The following is a 27,890-nucleotide window of genomic DNA, read 5'->3' as shown; positions in this document are numbered from 1 at the left end:
AAGTGAATCTCTTGTAGACAGCATATATTTGGATTTTTTTAAGAATCAATTCTATCTTAATTGGACAGTTTAATTCATTTACATTTAAAGTAATTACTGATAAGGAAGAAACTACTCCTGCCATTTTGCTGTTTGTTTAATATATGTCACATCTTTTTTGTTCCTCAGTTCCTCCATTACTGCTTTCTTTGGTGTTTTGGGGGTTTTTTTGTAGTGTACCATTTTGATTCTTTTCTCATTTCTTTTTCTGCATTTTTAAAGTTATTTTCTTGGTGGTTATCCTTGAGATTACAATCAACCTCTTAAATGTACAACAATCCATTTTTAACTAATATGACCTTAGCTTCAATAGTATATTAACAATTCTGTTCCTACACAGCTCCATTCCCCTCTTCATGTTTCTGTTGTCACAAAATACATCTGAATACACTGAGTGCCCATTAACTATATAATTATTGTTTTATGCATTCATATTTTAAACCATACAGACAAAGAAAGGAGCTATGAACCCAAAATACAATACTGGCTTTTATATTCACCTATGTAGTTACATTTATCAGTGTTCTTTATTTTGTCATAGGGCTTAAGGTACTATCTAGTTTCATTTCCACCTAAAGGACTATCTTTAGCATTTCTTGTAGCACAGGTCTACCAGAAGCAAACTCCCTCAGCTTTTGTTTATCTGGAAATATCTTAATTTCTTTGTCATTTTTTGAAGGATAGTTTTGCTAGATATAGAATTCTTGGTTGACAATATTTTTCTTTCAGTACTTTAAATATGTCATTTCACTGCCACTGTCCTCATAGTTTCTGAGGAGAAATCAGCTGTTAATCTTATGGAGGATTCCTTATATGTAACAAGTTGCTTCTCTCTTGCTGCTTTCAGGATTCTGTCTTTGACTTTTGATAGCTTGATTATAATGTGTCTCAGTGTGGATCTCTTTGTTTCTCCTTCTTGGAATTCACTGAGCTTCTTGGATGTATATATTCTTTATCAAATTTGCAAGGTTTTGGGCAATTATTTCATCAAATATTCGTTCTTCCTCTTTCTCTCTCTCCTCTCCTTCTGGAATGCATGTGTATGTTAATATGATTGATGGCGCCCCTCAGGTTTCTTACACTCTGTTCATTTTCATCATTCTTTTTTCTTTCTGCTCCTCAGGCTGAATAAGTCCAAGTGATTTGCCTTCAAGTTCACTGATTATTTCTTCTGGCTGCTCAAATCTGCTCTTGAACCCTCTAGTGAATTTTTTAATTATTATATTTTCAGCTCCAGAATTTGTTTCATTCCTTTTTATAATTTCTATTTACTGATATATTCTATTTCCTGAAACACTGTTCTCCTGGTTACCTTTAGGTCTTTGCCTGTGGTTTCCTTTAGGTCTCTGAGCATATTTTACATAGTTGACTTTAAGTCTCTGTCTAGTAATTCCCATTACTAGTTTCTGTTCATTTCTCCTGTGTAAAAGCCATCCTTTCTTGTTGCTTTGCATGCTTCATAATTTTTTTTGAAAACTGGACATTTTAAATTGTACAATGTGGTAACTCTGGAAATCAAATTCTTCCCTCTCCTCAGGGTTTGTTTTTGTGGGTAGTAGCTGTTTGTTTAGTGACTTGTCTAAACAATTTTTGTAAAGACTGTATTCTTTGTAATGTATGGTCTCTGAAGTCTCTTCCTCTGTAGTTTCTGGTCAGCTAGTAAACAGAGATTTTCTTAAATGCCTCAGGCAAAAAGAGGGAAGGGAGGGAAGGAGAAAGAAGACAGAGAGAAAGAAAGTAAGGAAGGAAAGAAGGAAGGAAGAGAAAAGGAGAGAGGAAGGGAGGGAGAAGAAAAACTCTCTTAGTTTTTGCAGATGGCTCTGTGTTGAGGAACTCCTTCAATGCTGAGCCAGGCCACTTACAGCTGTACATTAGCATTCACTTTGGGCTTCTGCTGAGCCTAAAGATCAGTCACAGTGAAAGCGTGGGATGTTCTCAGTTATTTCCTAAGCATGTGTCTTGTCCTGTGAATGTATGGCATACATGGGAGTTTTTCAATGTCCTCTTTTTCCAAAGAATCTCTCTCCCTGGATTGTCCTCTCAGGCTTTCAGCATATCTATTGTTTGCCTCGAGTGTTATTTTTTTGCTCCAGGTGGCAGTGGGTCATTCATTTGCTTTTCAGTGGTTTTGAGAAATGCCCTCTGCATAGCCACCTTTTTGTCCCGAGAAAGTTCCAGATTATCCAAAACAAAGAGAAGCTTTGGATCAGTCCTTCAGGCAGCCCCCTCAGATAGGTCAAAACAGACAAACAATTCTTTAAGAACAAAGTCTTCTCTGTTGTTTCTGGACCCAGGGACTAGGGTCCCACGTGGAGAACACAGGCTGCCACCTTCAGAACCATCACCATGCTGAGGAGGGGTGTGGGCCAAAGACAAGTAAAAATGCTACAAAGTTTTCCTACCTTTTTTAAGTTGCCCCTTTCTTGATTCAGTGTTCACTCAGTTACTATAAACCTTTGGCTATTTTCCAGAGTTCTGACCGTTTTGCCCTCTTTTTAGGTGTTTCTGTGGACAGGTGGCCTCTTGGAGCTACCTACTCTGCATTTTCACTGACATTACTCCTCTCCAGTTTTCTTTTTCTCCTCTCCATTTCTAAAGGACAGTTTTTTCTAGGTGTTGAATTCTTGTTGGACAGTCTTTCTTTCAGCACTTTGAATATGACATCGCTTGCCTTCTGGCCCCTGTGGCTTCGGATGAGAAATCAGCTATTCATTTTATTGAGGATCCTTTTTATGTAATGAATCACTTCTCTGTTGATGGTCTCAAATTCTCCCTTGGTCTTTGTCTTTCAACAAATTGTTTATAGTGTGTCTAGGTGGATCTCTGGGTTTATCCTACTAGGAGTTTGTTGATCTTCTTGCATGTGCAGATTAATGTTTTTCATAAAACTCGGGGAGTTTTTGGCCATTACTTCTTCACATATTCTTTCTACCTTTTCTCTCCTCTCCTTCTGTGACACCTATTGCATGCATGTTTGTATGTTTGATGGTGTTTCATGGGTCTCTGCTTATTTTTATTTATTCATTTTACTTTCTGTTCCTCACACTGGAAATCTCAGTTGACCTATCTTTCTTTTCTTTAATTCTTTCTTCCACTAGCTCAAATCTGCTGTTGAAGTCCTCTCATGAATTCTTTTTTTTTTTTTTTGCAGTACATGGGCCTGTCACTGCTGTGGCCTCTCCCGTTGTGGAGCACAGGCTCCGGACACGCAGGCTCAGCGGCCATGGCTCACGGGCCCAGCCGCTCCGTGGCATGTGGGATCCTCCCGGACCGGGGCACGAACCCGTGTCCCCTGCATCGGCAGGCAAACTCTCAACCACTGCTCCACCAGGGAAGCCCCGTCTCGTGAATTCATTTCAATTATTGTACTTTTCAACTACAGGATTTCTGTTTGGTTCTTTTTAATAATTTCTCTTTACTCATATTCTCTATTTGGTGAGACACTGCTCTCATACTTTCCTTTAGTTCTTTAGATTTGGGTTTTTTTTTTTTTTTTTTGAAATCCTAAGTCCACCAGATGGGCTTCCTTACAACATTTGTAAAATAGTGTTATTAATACACACCTTCCAGGGTGGCTGTTGAGATCATTGAAAATAACATGTATGAAAGCCCCTGGCTAACTATAAAACTGAGAAGTTATTAAGACTCTTAGGGATCCCGATGAAGGTACCAGGAAAGTACTGAGAAGGCCCTGATCTGTCACCTCTAACTAATCTTAAGATTCTTTGCAAGCAGCGAATGAAGGCTAAGGCAGACTTGTAAACTGCTGAGGCATTAAATACATGCCTTGGCAAAGGCTGGGAGACTTATTTGTTCCAGGCATTTAAGGAATACTCTGTTCAATCATTAGCAGACCATTAAGCTAACTGAGCAGAGACTTTGGTGGCCACGCATGACAAAGAATATACACTTTATCAAAACAGTTCAGGAAAGTCACTTTAAAAAAAAAAAAAGGAATGGCAACAACAATAAAACCCTAGGGAGGGGGGAGTATCTGGTTTCCAGAGTTTCCAATCTTATATGATTTAAAGTGTCCAATTTTCAACCCTCAAAAAAAGAAATCATGAGACATGCAGAGAAACAAGAATGTATGGTCTTTACACAAGAAAAAAAGCTATCAATAGAAACTTTTCTTGACTTGCAGAATTTCCCAGTCTGGATCGTGTTGACTGCACACTCATGTTCCTCTGTCCTCTATTGCCTGAAAATAGGCAGCTGGATGAAAAGCCTTGATCAGATTCACGTTTGATCTTTTTGGCAAGATTATAGGTTCTGGGACTTCCCTGGTGGCACAGTGGTTAAGAATCCGCCTGCCAATGCAGGGGACATGGGTTTGAGCCCTGGTCTGGGAAGATCCCACATGCTGCAGAGTGACTAAGCCCATGCGCCACAACTACTGAGCCTGCGCTCTAGAGCCCGCGCGCCACACTACTGAGCCCACGTGCTGCAACAATTGAAGCCTGCATGCCTAGAGCCTGTGCTCCGCAACAAGAGAAGCCACCGCACTGAGAAGCCCGTGCACCGCAACGAAGAGTAGCCCCTACTCGCCGCAACTAGAGAAAGCCCGTGTGCACCAATGAAGACCCAACAAAGCCAAAAATAAAATAAAAAATTAAAAAAAAGATTATAGGTTCTGTTCTTTCATAGGAGGCATATAATGTCTCGTTGTCTCTTTTTATGAGGGAAGCAGTCACTAATGGTCAAAATGCTTAAGTCCTATAATTCATTGGGGGTTCAAAAATTGTGATATTCTATCATTTCATTTTCACTTATTAACTAGGATATTTCTATAAAGACATGTTTCCCCTTACCTACTATGTGGTTACTCAGTAATACAGTTCATATAAGAAAGGTCAGTAATACTTGATTTTTTCCCTTAATTCAACAATTTTTGAGATAAAGTATTAGGTCCTTGTCACCAACCAAAAGTGACCTGTTAGCTTTTTTAGTATAATTATAAGTTTACAGATTATTTGATGAATTTCAAAATCCACTGTAATTATTATCCTTACTGAGCTCAAAGTTTCCCATCTTTGGCCAGTAGGAGCCTCTTCAAGTTGTCCCCTGAGCCCTTTTGACATGACCCCAGTAATCTTTGATAGCTTCCTTGCTATGTGTACAACAAGATGTTCCTAGCTCATCTGGTGTATTTTCTACAATCAGCCATTTCTCTAAGAATTCCTAGTTTCTTTTAGTGAGAAATGGTATTTCAACATCATATTATGGGACTTCCATGGTGGCGTGGTGGTTAAGAATCTGCCTGCCAATGCAGGGGACACAGGTTCGATCCCTAGTCCAGAAAGATCCCACATGCCATGGAGCAACTAAGCCCGTGCGCCACTACCGAGCCCATGCTCCGCAACCACTGAAGCCCACGCACCTGGAGCCCGTGCTCTGCAGGAAGAGAAACCACCGCAATGAGAAGCCCGCATACCTCAAAGAAGAGTAGCCCCCACTCGACACAACTACAGAAAGCCCGCATGCAGCAACGAAAACCCAACGCAGCCAAAAATTAATTAATTTAAAAAACGATCACATTATGGTCACTAAGGATGCATAATTGCTAAGTTGATCATTGTTCTAGATTTTTCAATGGATAAAGGTAAAATATTTCAGTAGTTTATATTGATACTTCCAATTTAAATGCAGAACTACAGGGCTTTCACTTAACTTTGTCTATATTACATCCATATCTCCTTTCTTCCATGAGTAGCCTGGTTCTCAAGAACACAGAGGATAATGGAATTAAACTGTCCCATAATGACCCATCTGCTTTATCCTTGTGTTACACACACAGCAGTCTCAGAATAATACTACTAATAGCATCACCACAAAGCTGATTTCCGAAAATGGCTAAAAATTGTTTTTGCATTGACTCTCCCCATTCTTACCCATTTTTAATCAATACTATATCTTCACTGTCAGAGGATATATTCATTAGGTGCTACATTATCTCCTTGTTCACCCATAATTATGATTAGTTCTATAAATAATCATATTTTTAATGTCCATTGCCAGTCCTAATGTTGATACTTCTTTAGTCATTTTGGTTGGCTGAAACTTATTCTTTACTAGATTCGTAAGGAAGGGCTCATGGGAACAATATTAGCGAAGCTTTTTAACATTGATGACAGTTTGTCTATGTCCTTTATACTTGAAAGTCAGTTTTGCTGGATCTAGAATTCTTGGTTCACATTTTCTTTCCTGAAGTATCTTAAATGTTTTACTCTATTTTCTTTTAGCATAAAGCATTACTATAGCAAAGTCTGATAATAATTAATTTTCTTTTCCTTATAAGCCACTTTGCCTAGATGCTTATAATTTCCCCCACACCTCTTTCCTTTAAAGTCCAATAATTTTAGTAGAATATGTTCTGGTGTTTGTTGTATAAGTCCATATTCTCAATATCAACTTTCAAAATATAGTTTCAATTCTTTTATTTCAGGTAACTTTTCTTAGATTTTAGATTTTTTTTTTGTGGCTATGTTGGTCTTAGTGCGGCATGTGGGCTTTCTCTCTAGTGTGATATGCGGGCTCCAGGGCACATGGGTTCTGTAGTTTGCGGCATGCAGGCTCTCCCGTTGAGGTGCACGAGCTCAGTAGATGTGGTGCGCAGGCTTAGTTGTGCTGTGGCATGTGGGATCTTAGTTCCCTGACCAGGGATCAAACCCACGTCCCCTGCATTGGAAGGTGGATTCTTTACCACTGGACCACCAGGGAAGTCCCTAGATTTTAGTGTTTATTCTGTTCCTTTACTTTGTTTCTGTTTCAAATTCAGGGACTCCTATTATCCTTAAGTTGGATCATTTTTCCCCAATCTTCAATTTTCATCATTTTCTCTTGAATCCTTATCTCTTCATTTCTTACTGATGTTTAAGAATTTCCCCCACTTTATATTTCTCTTAAGCTATTATCTGCTATATCTAATTGTTCTTAGTCTAATTCAGTCTTCATTTTTGAAATGAGTTCCTTTTATTTCTAATTATTTTCTGACTTTTGTCACCTCACTCTTTTCTTTCCTATCTAACATCATTTTCTTAAACATTTACTTTCTTCTGAAATAATACGGTACAGTTTTTATCTGTTTTGTGAACATGTCTTTGTGGCGGGCTTTCATTATCTACAATGATATTATTTTCCACTTTACTCTCTTTTTTCTTATAATAATTTTGTATGGGATTTTACCTCAATCTTTTCCTATTGCACTTTTTTATGTGAAATTAATTTTCTTGGACTTTGAGAAAATGTGATTCTAACTTCAAATATTCCCTCTTGATTTAAAATGTGGTTGCTTGATTTTTAAGGTTTCCTGGTGCTGTTCCCCTCTTCCAATTTTATCAGAACCTCTCTTCCTTCATCTTTGGGTCTCTAACCTGTTCAATTTTCATTCCACTCCCAATACTTCTCCTAAGTGTGGAGCACTGTCCTTGAAAGGAGCTATGGAGAGTCAGTTTTAAAAGTTTATTGGGTCTGGACTGTTCTAGCCCCTTCATAAATTTCGGGAACCTCTTGTGCTATCCCAGTATCTGATTAGGTAACACCCTTCCTAATATCAACTGCTGTTCTCACATCAGCCCATCATACTTTCCAATGAATACTTACTGACTTCCCTCTGCTTCCTCTCCTACAGATGCTAATACTATGCAGTGTGGCTCTTGGTAAGGATCTCTTGTTAACTAGTTTTGATATAAATCCTGTCCATGGGTTTTTGGTTTTGCTATCTAGTTGCTCTGTTTTTTTAAGAGGGGATTCAGGGAGATTAAAAAACCATGTCACTGCTACTACTGCTGCCACCATCTTCCCAGATATTAGAGTATATTTTAATAGTCCTTAGAATCTTCTACAGAAAAAATTTTTGAACAAAATGCCTTAAAAATCTTATAACATTTTCAGAAATAAAACAGGTAAAACAGAAGAAAATGGACCCATTTTGTCTGCTTACCTCAAAAAGTCTGAACAAGTTGTATCTTGTTTTATAATCAGTCCACAAGACCATAAAAAAGGCATTCGTTGAGACGGTGCTAATCATAATTATCTTAAAGAGACGACTCATTATAACTCTCTTCACAAATGCCTGACACTGAGTATCTTTCCTCCTGTCAAAAATTTGAATAAGAGGTATGATTATCTTATAGCTCTGTTGTAAGGTAATGCATAATGCACACTTTGTTTTAGGGACAAAGGTCTGCTTTCGCCCTTCTGTGAATATAAATCTACATATATATATACTTTAAAATTGCAATGCAATGCTGACTTAATGACCACTGAAATATGTATGACGATTACTGGGTGGGTCTGTCCCCACTCAGTTGCTCAGTTCCTCCTCTCTAGACCTGTGAAAAAGAATGGTTACCACTCCACCTCAAGCAAAACAAAGCACCATCTTCACTTACTCGTTCAACAAATTTTTATTAAGTAACTACTGTTCAACTCACTCATTTATTCATTCAACAAGTTTTTATTGAATGACTACTACATGCCAGGCAATACAGTAGGCACTTGGGATACAGGTAAGCAAAACTAAATATTGTCAGTCTAGTAGGGAAAACTGCTAATCAAATAATCAGCCATACAAGTGCTTACAAATCAATCATAAAAAACTGACCACCCTAAGAAAAAACGGGCAAACACACAGTCAACTCATTAAAGAAATACAATGGCATGAAGTTCCCTCCAAAATGTTCAGTAGCACTACTAATTGGGGAGGTACAAATTAAGTAAAACCAGTAATTTTGCTTATAAAATTAGCAAAGGCTTAAATGTGATAACATTTAGTGCTGGCAAGAGTGTAGTGCAACGGAGCAGTCTCATAAACTGCCAGGGGAATGTAAACTGACCAACTTTTCTGAAAAGCCTTAGTTCTGTTTGTATCCTCAGACCCAAGGAATCTACCCCAAGAGAATACAATCTGAAATGCAAACAGTGACTTTAGTCAAACATGTTTATCCCAGCAATATTTGCTGTGAGAATTTGGAAACAATTTAAAAGTCTAACCAAAAAAAGACAGGTTAAGCAAATCATGGCATATCCATTTCATGGAATATTATACAGACACTACAACATGTCTATGCCTTTTTCATGATTTAGAAAAATGTTTATGAGCCACTGGATAGCAAAACAGAAAGAAAGCAAGATAAGAATTCTCTACTCAAAATTATCTCAACTGTGCAAAATAGGTAGAAAAAAATTCGGCATGAAGTATGCCAAAATGTTGATATTGTCTGCCTACGGATAGTGAGGTTATAGGTAATCCTTTTTCCTATTTATTTATGTTCATCTGTGCTTTCCAATTTTTCTCAGAGAGTATGTATTACTTTTTCCCCATTATATGTAACAAGTGAACCCAGTCTCACACAGTAAAAAAATATAGATTTATATAATTTTATAACCTATTAAAAACAAGATATATAATTTTCATTATCTGATTTGAAATCAGGTCTATTACCCAAAAAAAAAAGGCTTCAAATTATCTAACATAGTAGGGAATAAAAAAGAACAAAATGGAGTCAAACTAGTCATTCAGTCTACAGGTCAAATAAGGGTGCGACTGAACGCTTGATTAACAGCCAATTGTGACAGGAAAGCCGAGGAAACAACTGTTTGGCTGAGACTTCACCAGCCTCACCAGTTGGAGAAATCAGATTATCCAGGACGAGCCCCTCAGTCTGCGAAGTGGATGAGTGCCTGTGGGAAGAGGCTACGAGACCCAACACTGCCATTTGCACACTTCTTAACAAGAAAGAGAAATAGAGAGTATTTACTGAGATTTCCATAACGTCTCATAGAACAGCGGCGACACATCCTCAAACAGTGAGCTAGGACGGACTCTTGTGTGGTTCTGATGATAAAAGTGTTGAGACATTTTCCAAATTTTCAATTTTTATTCCTTGCTTTTACCATCCAACAGAAAATCTCTGCTTAGGAATCTCCTCAGCATCTAGATTCCAAGAGGCCTCAGAGGAGTGTCCACAGAGGGCATCGTTGCTTTATGAAGTCACTCTTGGACATTCCGGTATGTTACTAGCCGGCAGGCCCCTGGAGGGGAGAGCTCCCCATTGGTCTACCCACAGATCCTCTCTTCCCAAGGAGACCGAGCACCTCTGTTCAGCAAAAGAGTCACAAGCACCGTGCAACTGTGATGCTCTGGGCTAAAGCTGAGAGACAGGCCAGACAAAAGCCCCTCCTTCAGGAAGTGCCCCCAATTGACAGACAGAGGCCCTTAATAATGTGTTAAAATAGGTTAAGGGTCATAGAAGAGGGGAAAGCAAAATTCTCTGGGCTTCTAAGAGCAAGAGCACACAGCCAGGGCACAGCACTGGAGACACCTGGAAGGACAAGGAAAGATTTTGATGGCTTTGGGGCTAGAACCCAAGAAACAGGAAGAGCAGAAGTTATCCATGCCTGGGGCTTCCCTGGTGGCGCAGTGGTTGAGAGTCCGCCTGCCGATGCAGGGGACGCGGGTTCGTGCCCCGGTCCGGGAGGATCCCACATGCCGCGGAGCGGCTGGGCCCATGAGCCATGGCCGCTGAGCCTGCGCGTCTGGAGCCTGTGCTCCGCAACGGGAGAGGCCACAACAGTGAGAGGCCCGCGTACCGCAAAAAAAAAAAAAAAACAAAAAAAGAAGTTATCCATGCCCAGCACTGGCTAACTGGGGACACAGAATGTGCACATACAAACCACCTGAGAATGTAAGGGACGGGCCTTGGGGTAGAGATGTTTTAGGTACAAGAGCAATAGGGATTTTTGCTCTGTTCAATTCTTGGGATTAATATATTCTCTCGTTCTCCTTCTCCTAGCCCCTTTGGCTTCCAAGGCAAATCAAGACAGAGGCTTCTGGGTAGCCCTGTGTTGAATTAAATGTTTAGTTGGCCAAATTGGTCAAATTCCTGGAACCTTAATTCCTTGGGCCATAATAAAAGGAGGTGACCACGTCACCACCTCCACTGCCCCAGGCATTCTGAAACAAGTGAACACGACCATCTCACAAAGAAAAATACTCTTGTAGGCAAGCGGTATACTGAACTGGGAAATAACATCTTACCAATCTCTCCACTTAAAATCATCAACAGCAAAGCTTTAAGAAACACTTTGATTAATGTCCCCAGGCTTCAAACCTTGGCCTCACCGTCTTAGTCTATATTCTTTCCCTCAGGGATCAAGCTCCTCCTACTGCCTCCTTTGGTCATATGCCCCCTGACGCCTTCTGGGCTCCTGCCCACACCCTGACAGTGGCCTCCTGGAGCAGCTGCTCAGAGAGAGCCTGAATCAGTTCCCCATCTCTGTTTCCACCCGCCCCAATTCAACAATGTGCCTAATCCCGCCGGGCCATATAGGAGGCCCTCAGTAAATCTGTGCTATGTGAATGTACCTCAGGGATCCTTACGCTCACTCAAGTAGCTGAGCCTAGTGGGATTCTATTTCCAGGAATCCCAAGGATACACTACTATGCTTCCGCTCCTTAAGCTCCAAAGCACACTTCTGGGGAGAAATGAAGAAGAGATTAAGAATGTAAAAAATTCTTTCACGATGCTTGGAGGGGTGAGGAAAGATGGCTAGCTGGAAGCAGTCAAGAAGAGACCAGCTGTTCTTGGTGTACAGTATCAGCACAGCCAACCACAGCTGAATGTGTTTTCTTTTTATTTGTTTGTTTATTTATTTTTGGCTGCGTTGGGTCTTCGTTGATGCAGGCGGGCTTTCTCTAGTTGTGGCGAGCAGGGGCTACTCTTCGTTGCGGTGCGCGGTCATGTCATGGCGGTGGCTTCTCTTGTTGTGGAGCACGGGCTCTAGGTGTGCGGGCTTCAGTAGTTGTGGCATGGGGCTCAGTAGCTGTAGCTCATGGGCTCAGCAGTTGTGGCTCACAGGCTCTAGAGCACAGGCTCAGTAGTTGTGGTGCACGGGCTTAGCTGCTCTGCAGCATGTGGGATCCTCCCAGACCAGGGCTCGAACCCATGTGCCCTGCATTGGCAGGAAGATTCTTAACCACTGCGCCACCAGGGAAGTCCCTGAATGTGTTTTCTGAAGTCACTGATGAAGAAATCTAGTCTGGGACTGGAACTCCAGCTAATGAGTGGACTCAGAAGTAACCAGCTTATCCAGGCCTACTGAAATCACCCGTATCTTCTTGTGGATAGGTGGGCGGGACAAGCATCCTGGATGAGAAGCTAAAGGGCCACCTCTTCTGCCCTTTTAGCAGCAACTTACACTCTCCCTGACTTGAGCAGCACCACCTTAGCCGCCGCACACAGTCAGTAGGCACGGCAGCTTGGTGACTCTAGTCTTCTGACCAGGAGTCATTCCTAGTTACATGTAACTAGAATTGAAACACAAAGTTCACACATTATATCCAAACCCTATTACACCTCTTGCTGTTTTGCAGAAATTTTACAAAACTGAAAGTTATAGAGTTCAACTAGTATATTATTAAACTCTGGATTAGAACGTATACAGACTGCTCCACATTAACACTAGTAGTCCAATACCTCAGCACACTGCCGAAGGTCAGGTGTGTGTCCATATGCAACATACGTGCTGCTGCTTTTTGTCTCAAGCAAAAACATAAAGAATCATGCTTATTCTATTTATCTAAAGATGTCCTAAATTCTATCGTCAGAGAGTAACCACAATTTTCAGAACTTTCACTAACTTCATTTTAGAAAAGGACACTGTCAAACGTGCTGCCCTGATTTATTATCTATAGAGGTCATGCAAAGGGTCAAAGGTCATAGCTATTTAAACCCCCTCTACTCCAGTGATCATTTAAAAGGAAAATAGAGGGAAACCAAAGCTTGCCACATCAGAGAAACCACTGTCATCACAAAGATTTGGAACAGAAGGAAAGTTGGGGCCTCCAACTTTGGCAATGTCTCTTTTAAGTTGAAATGTCAGTTACTTAGAGCAAGTCTGGGGATTCATTCTGTTGGAATTTACCACAAGGAGTATTACCACAGACTTCTGATATGGGATCTTTGATTCTCTAAAGTTCATGAGTTCCAGCAGATGCGACACCCCTTAGCATGGACCTTATGTCAAATCCTCACATAGATGCTAATTAGTAGCTACATTCTCAGGTCCTGACAACTGCAATTATTCGCTGTACCCTGATCTCTCCACGGTGCCATACACAGTACAGGTTAATAGTTTTTAAGCCTCTCAGACTTACATTCAAAATAGAGGGAAAGGTTTCCATTCAAGGTACAATGAAACAATTTAAGTGACACCACAAGGGAGCAAACAAACAAATCCAGAAGGTGGAATATTCTACAGGACTCGGTTTTTACAGTAAGTCACTGATATGGAGAGAAAGAGGGAATGAGGGCAGGAGGCTTGCTCGCTCTAGACTGAAAGCTGAAAGAGACACAACAACCAGATGTGATGGGTGAACTTCATGTGAATCACTGATTAGAACAAAATTACTGTCCACAGACATTCTTGACCTTCAGAACAATTTGATTTGGTATTAGGTGACACCAAGAAATCATAGTTTATTTTGTTTGGTGTGATAATGGCATTTTGGTTTCTACAAGAAAATGACCATATTTTCTAGAGATGTTTACTGGAGGATGTAGGGGCAAAATGACATGCTATCTGGGATTTGCTTTTAAATACTTTAGCAAAGAAAAAGGAAATGGGAGATTATATGATGTAACTGGCAAGATCTTGGTAACTGTTAAATCTGGGTGATCAGTACATAAGGGTTGAATGCCCTATTTTACTCTATTTTAAAATCTGTCTACACTTTTTCATGTTTAAAAATTCATGTAGAAAACTTTGAAGCACTGAGCTAGAAATCTTTGGTAATAAAATGTATAAAAACTCCCAAATCTATAATATGGGAAAAAGTTTATAAAAACACATGGCTTTGCTTTTTCCTCTGTTTTAAAAAAATTTTAATTTATTTATTTATTTACTTATTTACTTTTGGCTGCGTCGGGTCTTCATTGCTGCACGTGGGCTTTCTCTAGTTGCAGTGAGCAGGGGCGACTCTTTGTTGCAGTCCACGGGCTTCTCATTGCGATGGCTTTCCCGTTGCAGAGCACAGGCTCTAGTCGCGTGGGCTTCAGTAGTTGCAGCACGTGGGCTCAGTAGTTGCAGCACGCGGGCTCTAGAGCACAGGCTCAGTAGTTGTGGTGCATGGGCTTAGTTGCTCCGCGGCATGTGGGATCTTCCCGGACCGGGGCACAAACCCGCGTCCCCTGCATCGGCAGGCGGACTCTCAACCACTGCGCCACCAGGGAAGCCCGGCAGGTAGATTCTTAACCACTGCGTTTCCCTGTTAAAAATTTCCTGCCTTTCCCTGTTAAAAATTTCAAAGAAGTACAAGTTCTAGTGTCCAGGCTCTGGATCTCCCAGCAGCCACAGAGTCTGGGGTGACTCTTCTCTCTCTTTCCGCCACCCCACCGTGTATACTCCACACCCGCAGGGCAAAATGACTATACCTGCCAGGCCAACAGAACCAGCCGAAAACTGGCTTCAGAGAGCTCAGCCTCCTTATCATATTCCCATATGACTTCTCAGACTAGGGGCCAGGGTTGGTGGGGAGTGGGGGGGATGAGAAGCTTTGCTTATTGTAACACAGAGTGATTTTTCTGGCTTCTGATGTAAGGCAGGGTATAAAGATGATCCTTGTTAAATCCTACTACTATAAGGCATGTTCCTTGGATAGATACATACACATTCTTTTAATCTACCTTTTAATCTCATTAACAACTACATTCCTGAGTTCCCTCAAAGAACAGTTACTGCAATTTTTAAATAATAGCTTACTTTATATTCCATTTTACTCATGTCAGTGACACATGGAGTAAACAGAGCTCATTACTGGATAATACCCAAGTAGCTTCTAGCTCAGTGGCTACATACCCTCAGTTCAGGGGTCACAACACGCAAATGATGGGAAAAAATGACCCTTGGTTCCTCCTCCCCTCAGTATGTCAAATAATGACCTGGCAAGTTGGTCACTGTGACAGTGAATCCTTTTATTGCCTCACCTTGCTGCACAAGACACTTGTCTTCTTCTTTCTCCCTGTCTGAAAAGGAAGGATAAAACACTAGACAGCTCACCCAATTTTTGAGATCTCTGTAAATTAAGTAACTACTTAAGTAGTAACAACAGCTAAAATCCAAATCAACTTTAGCATCATAAGAACCGTTACATACAGTTAAACCCTTTACCTATAGAGTTCATCATTCTTTTTCTACCTTACAATTGCTCTCCAACACAATGCATTTGTAAAGTCACCATAATCACTTGAATTTCTGGGTTATAAAAATGTGTGAATGCTCCCCCATACCCATTTCTGGTCTTTAAAAATGTTATTTCTCTTTTTTAAGAGAAATATTATTATTATTATAATATAATATAATATATATATAATTATTAATATATTATATAATATAATATATATTATATTATATATATAATAATATATAATTAATAATATATTTAATATAATTAATATAATATTAATATATTTAAATATAAATTAAATTAAATATATATATAAATAAATATATATAATTAAAATATATTTAATATAATTAATATATATTAATATATTATTATATTATTAATAGAATTACCTGGGTTGATTTACCTTATATATGTGATTAGATATAATGAAAAATACCTCAGGCTCAAGTTTAAATCATTTTTATTTAAGCACTGATTTTACAAAATGTGATCGTTCAAAAGGTGAACTAAATTTACGGCTTAATGTTCATGTGTTGATAAATTGCCTTCAAAATACATTGGAGCTAGATGTGTACATAAGACATTGGAGCTAGATGTGTATATAAGATTTTACATCGTTTTGGAAGAAATCACACAGAAGCAGCTGCTTTTTCAATAAACTTGGCCAGTTTCACATCTCTTTTGGTCAGTCCTCCACAGTCATGTGATGTGAGAGTTATCTGAACCTAAGAAAGAGAGAAGCAGCTTTGAAAACCCTGAGTTGCAATTCATGATGCTCTCCTTTGGTAGTTCAGAAATCAATCTATTACTCAATATTTACCTTTGAGAATTGAGGAGATTAAATGATTTGGAAAATACTACATTATGAATAAGCAATGCATTTCTAAAACCCAGTAAACTCCAGGCTGGGCCCAGCAGCCTCCTAGGGATAAAAAGGTTCTCTCATAAGAAGGGCAAATGAGCTACCAGAATCTCAAATCTTGACTCTTCAGGAAAAAAAAAAAAAGAGAGAGAGAGAGACACTGAGGTACCACTTTAACTCCCATTACTTTAATTACACCAACTATTTTCAAGCCACTGAGAAAAACTAAGCTATCAAATGTAATATCTTAGCAACCATGTTAAAAAAAAGCCCATTTCCAAATTAGGGAAGTGGGGGTGGGGTGGAGGAACAGACTGTTGCCTCTTGACAAATCAATTAAAAAGCAAAAACAAAATTATGGGCAAAGAGAGGCAACTAGGAAATAAAAGTTTATGCTGGTACCTGTATGCTCTGAATTATTGCAATTAAATCACAAAAATGTGAAATCTTCTTTTTTCAAAGAGGACTTTCAAAGAGATAATAGAAATCTCACAGAAATCTAGATGATAAGAAATTCCACATGGCATGATCACCAAGGCAAGGACACTTTTTGGGCAAGTGTTATTCTTCTCACTGTGCCCCCTTAAAACTCCTTGATGAAGTCTCTTCAGTCTGCTCTTTCTCTTAGGAAGGTCAGTTCCCACTGAGAATAGAGAATTTAATAAATAGTTCTTGAGCAAATTTATTAAATAAGGCCGTATCTTTCTTATTTGCTACCATCTCTTTCAATAATTTACCTTAAGAGGGTTTAAAAATTTATCTACATGATAGATATTCAAGTTTAATTCAGGAGTCTAATTTGGCCCAACTTTTCCATACTAGTGTCTGTAGAAGATAAGCATGAAAATAAAGAACTCAGTCACTGTTGTCTTGAGTAGATCTGAACATTTTTTTACTAATTTGCAGTAATACACAGGGATTCTGAGAGAAAGAATAAGAATATTTTCCTAAGCACAATGACACTTAGCTGCACAGGATGACAAGCAAGAAAGGAAGGAAGAAGTTTCTTAAACTCCATAATTATGGTGATTCCAAAATCAGGCAATTCAGTTACCTTGTTGTACACATTGAACCACTCCGGGTGATGATTCATCTTCTCTGCTTGTAGGGCAACTCGGGACATAAAGCCAAATGCCTGCATAAGATGAAGTCGAAAGTGATGACTGACAGTGCCCCCTGCCCTGGATCTGAGAGAGATAACAGAGCAACCCGACCAGAAAAAACATGGCTAGAATCCTCAGGGAAGCCTGGAGAATCAAATATGAAAGCGAATGCTCTCCACAGAGCTGGGGAAGCAGTGTAGCAGGACTGTGACCTGCTGCTGGATGGTGAAAAACAATCAGGCTCAAATAAACAAACCGGGAAATTGGTCTCACCCAGTGACCTGTCTGGGCTGTTTAATTTTCCTCAGGACGAGACTCTCCAAAAGAAGGAATAATTTCCCTTTAATTCAGTGTCCTGGATCTCACTACCTGGCCCCAAATCTTAGAAGTCACTTTTCTTGCAGCACTGCTCCTTTTGTTTTTAGTGACTGGGGTGCTAACTAAGGCATCGACCACAAAGACTATGGGAAAATGTCTTGTGAGTGTGTCTTAAGCCAAAGCTCCGGTAGAAATGAACAACCATCCCATCCGCCAGGCAGGACAGAAGGGGGTGAGAGACTGTTTTCATTGACATCCAGAGTGGAACAGAAAAGATGGGCTTGCCCACTCAGGGTCTTCTTGCTACTGCCCAGCACTGCCATTTCGAGGAGAAAGCACTCCGCCTTGGGGCAGAAGGCTGCAGAGCCAGCCACAGGCATAAGTGGGGGCCTGTAGGGCACTGTCTTCATACCACAGGGAAAGTGCAAACCTAATTTTGTTAAGCAGAAGGCAAACTTGTCCTGAGAGGAAAAAAACCATTTTTTTGCTTGCTTTCAAATTTTTATGAGGGTAATTGCAAACGGTAGAAGAGTTTGTCTCTTCCGTGTCCATAAGGCAGAAATACTTGGTAAGACTCTGAGGAAGTGGTACATTAATTACAAAGTTACAGTGGAATTCACAGGCATTACCCATTACAGCCACATAAATAAATATTTAACTTCTTTACCCCTATCCAGAAAAAACAATCTGATGTTAGTTGCGCTATGTTTTTTGGATCACCAAATGACATAAGAGTGCATTTCCAAGTTAACAGAAATATGGAAGATGCCATTTTCAAACAATTCTGTCATTCATAATGGTTCCTATCTCAGAATCGATTTTATTCAGGATAAAGATTTCCATTTTGACACTTAATGCCTGAAGAAGAGTCTTCCCTATTAGGAAAAGGAAGGAAGTTCAAGAAAAATCCATTTAACTATGTATGGAATTATCAGTAGGAAAACAATATTCACTCTCCCACCACTTCTCATTTCACAATTTGATTTTCTATGTGAGGGGAAGGAACAAGTCAAATGAGAAAGTTTGTTTTAATAATTCAAACACAGAGTTAACCTGTATTAAATTATTATGAGAATTTTTACCCTGTTTGCCTATAATGCCTTATTCTCATTTAGCTTTAGAAGATTTACAATTTCATCACCACCCCGAGAGACATTAAAGACACGGATTTCTTTCTTTTTTTAAAAAAAATATTTATTTATTTGGCTGCACAGGGTCTTTAGTTGCAACATGCGGGATCTTTAGTTGCAGCACGCAGGATCTTTTAGTTGTGGCATGCAGTATCTTTAGTTGCAGCACGCGGGATCTTTTAGTTGCAGCATGTGGAATCTTTAGTTGTGGCATGCGGGCTCTTAGTTGCAGCATGCAGGTTCTAGTTCCTTGACCACAGATTGAACCCAGGCTCCCTGCATTGGGAGTGTGGAGTTTATTTTTGTTTGTTTGTTTTTTGGTTTTTTTGTGGTACGCAGGCCTATCACTGTTGTGGCCTCTCCCATTGCGGAGCACAGGCTCCGGACGTGCAGGCTCAGCGGCCATGGCTCATGGGCCCAGCCGCTCTGCGGCATGTGGGATCCTCCCGGACCGGGGCACGAACCCGTGTCCCCTGCATCGGCAGGCGGACTCTCAACGACTGCGCCACCAGGGAAGCCCTGGGACTGTGGAGTTTTAACCACTGGACCACCAGGGAAGTCCCAAGGACATGGATTTCTGAGCCAGGGATTCAAATCCCAATTCTACTACTCAACTGTCATGTGATCTAACTCTGAGCCTCAATTTTCTTATCAGTAAAATGATGATAATAATAAAACGGTCATGTAATTATTTTTATTAAAAAAAGAGAGAGAGGGTGGGAGGGAGGGAGACGCAAGAGGGAAGAGATACGGGAACATATGTATATGTATAACTGATTCACTTTGTTATAAAGCAGAAACTAACACACCATTGTAAAGCAATTATACCCCAATAAAGATGTTAAAAAAAAGAGAGAGATGGGGATATAAGAACACTTAGCACAGCACCTGGCACAGAATGCACATATTGCTACCACTACTGCTTCTGGCCAAACGACATACCGTAAACCTCACAAAACATAATGGCAAATGAAAAGCCCTCCCACAGACTTGAGAATCTAAGATTCCAGTTGCTTTGTCTCAGAAGAATGGCTCTCTCCTTTTCCCATGTGCGATAAACAGAGACTGACACACATATACTAGACAAAGATAATATACGGTGGAATAACACTTTGATGCAGACTGACTGGGGAAAACAGCTGAATAACAAGAAATCAGGTGGGCACAGTCACTGTCTAAGTTCTTAAGCCCTGTAGCCACAATTTCTTTGAACCAAGCTATCCTAAAAGGTCCAAAGTGATGCTTAGAATCCTTTAACATTGCCCAAGAGCCAAATGGATCTACTGAATGGATGATCTGAACATGATCAGAAGTGCTCCTCAAATCTCTGACCACCAGCATGCTATCAGCGTAGTAGTAAAATCTATTCCATCACAAATATGACTTAAAAGAGAACATCCATATCCTAAGAGGTACATTGATCAAAGAAAAAGCATCTACCCTATCTACATACAATGTTAAAAAAAAAAAAGTACATCCAAACACCCTCCAAATTTGTATTTTCCTCAGTTTTGCATATTTCCCTTCAACTGTCACCTAATATTTACATTTAATAAAATATCGAAAAGCCTGATAAACAATTTACACAGGATCCTAATTCTTCCTTAGGGAAAGAACACTCTATCTGTTATGGGAGCAAAAAGATAATTCCAAATCCTTCTTCCATATAACAGAACAAATTAATCCTCCAAACATTTAATTTTTTAAATAAATTTATTTATTTAATTTATTTTATTATTTTTTGGCTGTGTTGTTTCTTCGTTGCTGCGCGCAGGCTCTCTCTAGTTGAGGCGAGAGGGGGCTACCCTTTGTTGCTGCACGCGGGCTTCTCATTGAGGTGGCTTCTCTTGTTGCGGAGCACAGGCTCTAGGTGCGCAGGCTTCAGTAGTTGTGGCATGCACGCTCAGTAGTTGGCTAGGTGCACGTCCTTCAGTAGTTGTGGCATACAGGCTCGGTAATTGTGTCTTGCATGCTCTAGAGCACAGGCTCAGTAGTTGTGGCACACGGGCTTAGGTGCTCCGCGGCATGTGGGATCTTCCCAGACCAGGGCTCGAACCTGTGTCCCCTGCATTGGCAGGCAAATTCTTAACCACTGCACCACCCGGGAAGCCCCAAACATTTATTTCTAAATCCACAAATTAACAACATCCATAACAATACACATTCAAATTAAAGTAAAAGAACTTCTGCAAGGAAGTTAGATGAGTAGGTAGGAGAGGGAAAAAGCAAAACCTCAAAGGGGAATTTTGATTATATGGAATACAATAAAGAAGGAATATGACTAAACAGCAAACTTGGCAGACAGTGAAAAACATCTGTCCCTTCTTTCAAAGATTTATTTTTATAGCCCTAGCTACTTGTTACCAGGATGCCAGTTGGAATCTAAAAGCCTTGAGCTAGCTAAAAGTACAGGCTTTCTAAACCATTCCATCAAAGAAATCTGCTAACAGCCCAAGGCAAAATAGATACCAGCAACCCAGTAAGAAGCTTAGAGAACAGGACTGAGAAAATGGACAAATGAAGTAGAAATCAACACGAGTTTAAAATAATTAGAAAATAATAAATACAGAAAACAAAATACATCTAACATATAGATAACCGTTGCCAATAAGAGAACAACAACTTTAAAAAAAAAAAAAACAGAAGAAAGAAAAAAACTGGACATGTAATTCAAGAAAAATTTCCAGAAACAAAAGTTTTAAGTCTATAGATTGTAAGAATTCAGCCATGTCTACACATTCTAGTGAAGTCAGTGAACTATGAAGATAAAAAAATTCTTTTGGCACCTAGTCAAATAAAATCAGCTCACCTATAATGTTGAAAAGAATCTGGCTGACTTCAAACTTCCACATATCAACATTCAACATATAAGTTAGAGGAGCAATGCCTATAAAGACTTTAGGAAATGAAAACGTGAAGAATTTTATACCCATAGGTTTCCCTGGTGGTTCAGTGGTTAAGAATACGCCTGCCAGTGCAGGGGACACAGATTCGAGCTCTGGTCCAGGAAGATCCCACATGCAGTGGAGCAACTAGGCCCATGCGCCAGAACTACTGAGCCTGCACTCTAGAGCCTGTGAGCCACAACTACTGAGTCCGCGTGCCACAATTACTGAAGCCCGTGTGCCTACAGCCAGTGCTCTGCAACAAGAGAAGCCACCGCACTGAGAAGCCTGCGCACCGCAACGAAGAGTAGCCCCCGCTTGCCGCAACTAGAGAAAGCCCACGCATAGCAACGAAGACCCAACGCAGCCAAAAATAAATAAATCATTTAAAAAATAAAAAAGAATTTTATACCCAGCTAAACCGTTGTTCAAAATTAATGCAAGAGACATATGTTTTTTAAATGCAGTAACTCAGGGAATAATTTCCATTCACCCTTTTTGAGGAAATTTTTATTAAAGGATGAAATATAAGTAACTAAGAGATGAATGCGGAAACTATACCAAAGGTATTGACAGTGAGTAATAAACTCATTCAGCTCTAGAAATACATTTTAAACAACTGTGGGGATTATAGTTACAGAATAAAATGTAAATGTTATAAACTATTAAAAGGGTTTAAGATAATAAAAATAGGGAAGGTAGATGAAAGTTTAAAAAAAATCTTTAAAAGCTGAAAGATCAAGTGTTAAAGATATATTTAAAAGTATAAAACATAAGCACTAGAACTAAAAAACAATATGAACTAAAATTTTAGTTCCTAAAAGGAAAGTAGGAAAAAGTAGAAGTGTAATTTTGATGTTGCTTAGTGGGGAGACCACTATCTAAAGAAATGCTAGCTAAATGCTATCTAAAGAAATGGAGGATTACATTTGCTATGTAAAACTATAGATTTAATAGTATCCACAAGAAGAACGAAATTTAGAAGAAAACAAAACAACTTAATTCACAATTAAGTAAAGGAAAACACAATTAAAATGCAACAAAAAAATCCTACAATCCATATAATGATTTAAGATAAGGGAGAAAAGAGTATATTGATTCTGTCGGGTTTTATAAGACCAAACACCTTTCCAATCAATAAATGTAAAGAGCCTAAATCCAACCAGTTAAAATTAAGAAGAGAGAATGTTACAATGGATCACAAAGCAAAATTCAACCACCAGAAATAAAAGGACATAGGCAAATGTAACTTCTTTTAAGAAATCATAAGGGTAATTTAAATTATAAAGTATATCCACAATGAGGATGAAGACTGAGTAACTGTGAATATCTATATTGCAATAACATAGCATCAAAATCAATGAGACAGAAATGACAGGGCTCATGGGCCAAAGAGAAATATTTGTAGTTGGAGACTTTAATTCACATCTCTTGAGCCATGGCAGATTAAGTGAATAAAAGTAAGGATATGGACTACTTAAAAACATAATTTAAAAGGTAGATGTAATCGATGCATTTTAAACTCTAAAACTTGAGAATATAGCTTTTAAAATATATTTGGAACATGCACAGAAACCGAATATATACTACCCCACAAAGAAAATCTCAAAAATCAAAAAGTAGAAAGAGTACTGATAACATTCTCCAATAAAATTAAAAACAAAATCAGGACACTAATGTAGCAAAAAGTACTACCTGAAAAAATTTTAAATTCTTCTTTTAAAACTCTTGGGTCAATGTTCATTGCAGCACTATTTACAATAGCCAGGACATGGAAACAACCTAAATATCCATCAACAGATGAACGGATAAAGAAGATGTGGCACATATATACAATGGAATACTACTCAGCCATAAAAAGAAGCAAAACTGAGTTATTTGTAGTGAGGTGGATGGACCTAGAGTCTGTCATACAGAGTGAAGTAAGTCAGAAAGAGAAAAATATATACCATATGCTAACGCATACATATGGAATCTAAAAAAAAATGGTACTGATGAACCTAGTTGCAGGGTAGGGAATAAAGAGGCAGACATAGAGAATGGACTTGAGGACATGGGGTGGGAGGGTGAAGCTGGGGCGAAGTGAGAGTAGCATCAACATATATACACTACCGAATGTAAAATTGTTGGCTGGTGGGAAGCAGCAGCAAAGCACAGGGAGATCGGCTCTGTGCTTTGTGATGACCTAGAGGGGTGGGATAGGGAGGATGGGAGGGAGGCTCAAGAGGGACGGGATATGCGGCATGTGTATGCATATGGCTGATTCACTTTGTTGTGCAACAGAAACTAACATGGGACTGTGAAGCAATTATACTCCAATAAAGATTTTTCACAGAACTAGAACAAAAAATTTCACAATTTATATGGAAACACAAAAGACCCCGAATAGCCAAAGCAATCTTGAGAACGAAAAACAGAGCTGGAGGAATCAGGCTCCCTGACTTCAGACTATACTACAAAGCTACAGTAATCAAGACAGTATGGTACTGGCACAAAAAGAGAAACAAAGATCAATGGAATAAGATAGAAAGCACAGAGATAAACCCACGCACATATGGTCACCTTATCTTTGATAAAGGAGGCAGGAATGTACAGTGGAGAAAGGACAGCCTCTTCAATAAGTGGTGCTGGGAAAACTGGACAGGTACATGTAAAAGTATGAGATTAGATCACTCCCTAACACCATACACAAAAATAAGCTCAAAATGGATTAAAGACCTAAATGTAAGGCCAGACACTATCAAACTCTTAGAGGAAAACATAGGCAGAACACTCTATGACATAAATCACAGCAAGATCCTTTTTGACCCACGTCCTAGAGAAATGGAAATAAAAACAAACAAATGGGACCTAATGAAACTTCAAAGTTTTTGCACAGCAAAGGAAACCATAAACAAGACCAAAAGACAACCCTCAGAATGGGAGAAAATATTTGCAAATGAAACAACTGACAAAGGATTAATCTCCAAAATTTATAAGTAGCTCATGCAGCTCAATAGCAAAAAACAAACAACCCAATCCAAAAATGGGCAGAAGACCTAAACAGACATTTCTCCAAAGAAGATATACAGACTGCCAACAAACACATGAAAGAATGCTCAACATCATTAACCATTAGTGAAATGCAAATCAAAACTACAATGAGATATCATCTCACACCGGTCAGAATGGCCATCATCAAAAAATCTAGAAACAATAAATGCTGGACAGGGTGTGGAGAAAAGGGAACACTCTTGCACTGCTGGTGGGAATGTGAATTGGTACAGCCACTATGGAGAACAGTATGGAGGTTCCTTAAAAAACCAAAAATAGAACTACCATATGACCCAGCAATCCCACTACTGGGCATATACCCTGAGAAAACCATAATTCAAAAAGAGTCATGTACCAAAGTGCTCATTGCAGCTCTATTTACAATAGCCCAGAGATGGAAACAACCTAAGTGTCCATCATCGGATGAATGGATAAAGAAGATGTGGCACATATATACAATGGAATATTACTCAGCCATAAAAAGAAACGAAATTGAGCTATTTGTAATGAGGTGGATGGACCTAGAGTCTGTCATACAGAGTGAAGTAAGTCAGAAAGAGAAAGACAAATACTGTATGCTAACACATATGTATGGAATTTAAGGAAAAAAATGTCATGAAGAACCTAGGGGTAAGACAGGAATAAAGACACAGATCTACTAGAGAATGGACTTGAGGATATGGGGAGGGGGAAGGGTAAGCTGTGACAAAGCGAGAGAGTGGCATGAACATATATACACTACCAAACGTAAAATACACAGATAGTGGGAAGCAGCCGCATAGCACAGGGAGATCAGCTCGGTGCTTTGTGACCACCTAGAGGCATGGGATAGGAAGGGTGGGAGGGAGGGAGACACAAGAGGGAAGAGATATGGGAACATATGTATAACTGATTCACTTTGTTATAAAGCAGAAACTAACACACCATTGTAAAGCAATTATACTCCAATAAATATGTAAAAAAAAAAAATTTTTTTTAAATTAAAGTAGCTGAAAAAAATCAGAAAAACGAAACAAAACAAAACAAAAAAACAAAAATAGAAAAACTCGGATCAAAAATGAAATCAATACTAAAGAGAAAATAATAATTATTAATTATTATTTATATTAATTAATAGAAATTAATAATGTAAGCATTACATATGGATACATCTAAAGCAATAATCAGAATAAACATCTTTAAATACTTAAATTATCTTAAATTAATGAACTTTAAAGAATTAAAATAAATTAATTAAATATCCAATCAAGAAAGTAGATAAATAACAAGAAAATAAATTTAGGGAGGAGAGCAGGAATGAATATAAATAAAGGGAAAAGCAAATGTAAATTAATTAGGAAAGAGAAAAAAATGGTATAACTACTGAATCCAGAAGCTGTATCTGGAAGAAATATATAATAGAAAATTGGTTGCTTCCTGTAAAAACAAACAGAAAGGGCTTCCCTGGTGGCGCAGTGGTTGAGAGTCCGCCTGCCGATGCAGGGTACATGGGTTCGTGCCCCGGTCCGGGAAGATCCCACATGCCGCGGAGCAGCTAGGTCCGTGAGCCATGGCCGCCGAGCCTGCGCGTCCGGAGCCTGTAGGCAACACCTTTCTTAATGGGGAAAGACTGGAAGAATTCCCATTGAAGTCAAGAATAAAAGAAGCCAAAAACATGTCAATAAGCTTCTTATAAACACAATGAATTAGAAAATACACTGGAAGAAAAGTTCCCATCTAAAATGGCACCAAAAATTATCTAGGAGTAACCTTAATAAGAAATGCATAAATTCTACATACAAAAAACTTTAAACCACTACTAAAAAACAGATGGTGGAATGGTGGTTAAGATTCCGCCTGCCATTGTAGGGGACATGGGTTTGAGCCCTGGTCCGGGAAGATCCCACATGCCATGGAGCAACTAAGCCTGTGCACCACAACTACTGAGTCTGCGCTCTAGAGCCCGTGAGCCACAACTACTGAGCCCACGTGCCACAACTACTAAAGCCCGTGCGCCTGGAGCCCATGCTCCACAACAAGAAAAGCCACCACAATGAGAAGCCCGCGCACCGCAACGAAGGGTAGCCCCCGCTCACCACAACTAGAGAAAGCCCGCGTGCAGCAATGAAGACCTAATGCAGCCAAAAACATAAATAAATAAATAAATTTTTTAAAAATAGATAAATCTTACTAAATTTTTTTCTGTATGACAATAAAAGTCAACAAATTAAAAGAAAACAAACTGTATTTGCAGTACACATTTCCTTAGCATATCAAGAGATCTTATATAAATTAATAAGAGAAAGACCAAACACCCAATTTTTTTAAGTGGGCAAAGGACATAATAGATAACAGAGAAAAGAAATCAAATGGTTCTTAAACGTAAAAACTGCTCCATCTCATACATAAGAGGAGTACAAATTAAAACTAAGTTATATGTCAATTTTATCTCAATAAATCGGGGTGGGGGGAACTAAGTTAAACCTATCAGTTTGGCAAAGATCAAAAAGTTTGATAATATTCTGTTAGTGAAGATACAGGAGAAAAGGCACTCTCATATTTTTGGTGAAAATAAATTGATATAATAATCACTATGGGGGCTTCCCTGGTGGCGCAGTGGCTGAGAGTCCGCCTGCCGATGCAGGGGACACAGGTTCGTGCCCCGGTCCGGGAAGATCCCACATGCCGTGGAGCGGCTGGGCCCGTGAGCCATGGCTGCTGAGTCTGCGCGTCCGGAGCCTGTGCTCTGCAGGGGGAGAGGCTACAGCAGTGGGAGGCCCGCGTACCGAAGAAACAGAAAAACAAAAAAACAAAAAAAAAAACAAACAATAATCACTATGGAAGAGAATACAACAACATTTATCAAAATTAAAAATGCCTATGCCCTTAGGAAAAAATATGATTACGTCTTTCGGCCAAGCAATTCCACTTCTAGGAATTTGTCCTGCAGACATACTCACACATAAATTACAAGAATGGTCACTGCAGCACAGCCTGTAACAGCGACAGGCTTGAAAGAGCCAAATGTCCATTAATAGAGAGCTGATTAAAATGTATTATGGTACATTTATTCACTGGAATACTATGTAGCCATTAAGAAGAAGGAGAAAACTCTTTATCCTCTGACTAGAAATACCTCCAACATATATTACTAAATGGGAAAAAATGCATAACAATAGTCTATAAATTGTATAAAAAGAAAAGAAAAGAAAGTATGTGCATTAATATCTCTGGAATGATATATAAGGATCTGGGAATAGTGAATGATGGGGGGGTGGAAAGGGAGAACTGGGTGGTTGAGAATCAGGAACAGGAAGAGGCTTACTATACTCCTTGGTACCTTTTGACTTT

General features: G+C 39.2%; 2 protein-coding genes across 3 annotated transcripts in view; both read right to left on the bottom strand.

Annotated features, from left to right (window-relative positions):
• Positions 1–27,890, bottom strand: part of CATSPER3 (cation channel sperm associated 3) — a 94,234-nt gene that overhangs the window by 31,642 nt on the left and 34,702 nt on the right. Inside the window, exons 1-2 of one of the 2 annotated variants that reach the window (XM_030869570.2) lie at positions 9,801–10,506; positions 7,982–8,135 (exon numbers count right to left, since the gene is read on the bottom strand). In XM_030869570.2, the coding sequence (XP_030725430.1) occupies positions 7,982–8,135; positions 9,801–9,901 (255 nt within the window). In that variant the 5' untranslated portion in view covers positions 9,902–10,506. Of the gene's footprint in view, positions 1–7,981; positions 8,136–9,800; positions 10,507–27,890 lie in introns of those variants that run through there. The other variant, XM_060296235.1, reaches the window with a different exon arrangement.
• The window catches only part of PCBD2 (pterin-4 alpha-carbinolamine dehydratase 2), a 49,908-nt gene continuing 37,690 nt past the window's right edge, over positions 15,673–27,890 (bottom strand). Inside the window, exons 3-4 of the mRNA XM_030869575.2 lie at positions 17,146–17,226; positions 15,673–15,954 (exon numbers count right to left, since the gene is read on the bottom strand). Coding sequence (XP_030725435.1) covers positions 15,859–15,954; positions 17,146–17,226 — 177 coding nt within the window. The 3' untranslated portion in view covers positions 15,673–15,858. The remainder of the gene's footprint in view (positions 15,955–17,145; positions 17,227–27,890) is intronic.

Source organism: Globicephala melas, chromosome 3, assembly GCF_963455315.2.
Source record: "Globicephala melas chromosome 3, mGloMel1.2, whole genome shotgun sequence".
Lineage (NCBI taxonomy): Eukaryota > Metazoa > Chordata > Mammalia > Artiodactyla > Delphinidae > Globicephala > Globicephala melas.
Note: the sequence above shows the minus strand (reverse complement) of the source record. Positions and strands in the feature narration are given on the sequence as shown.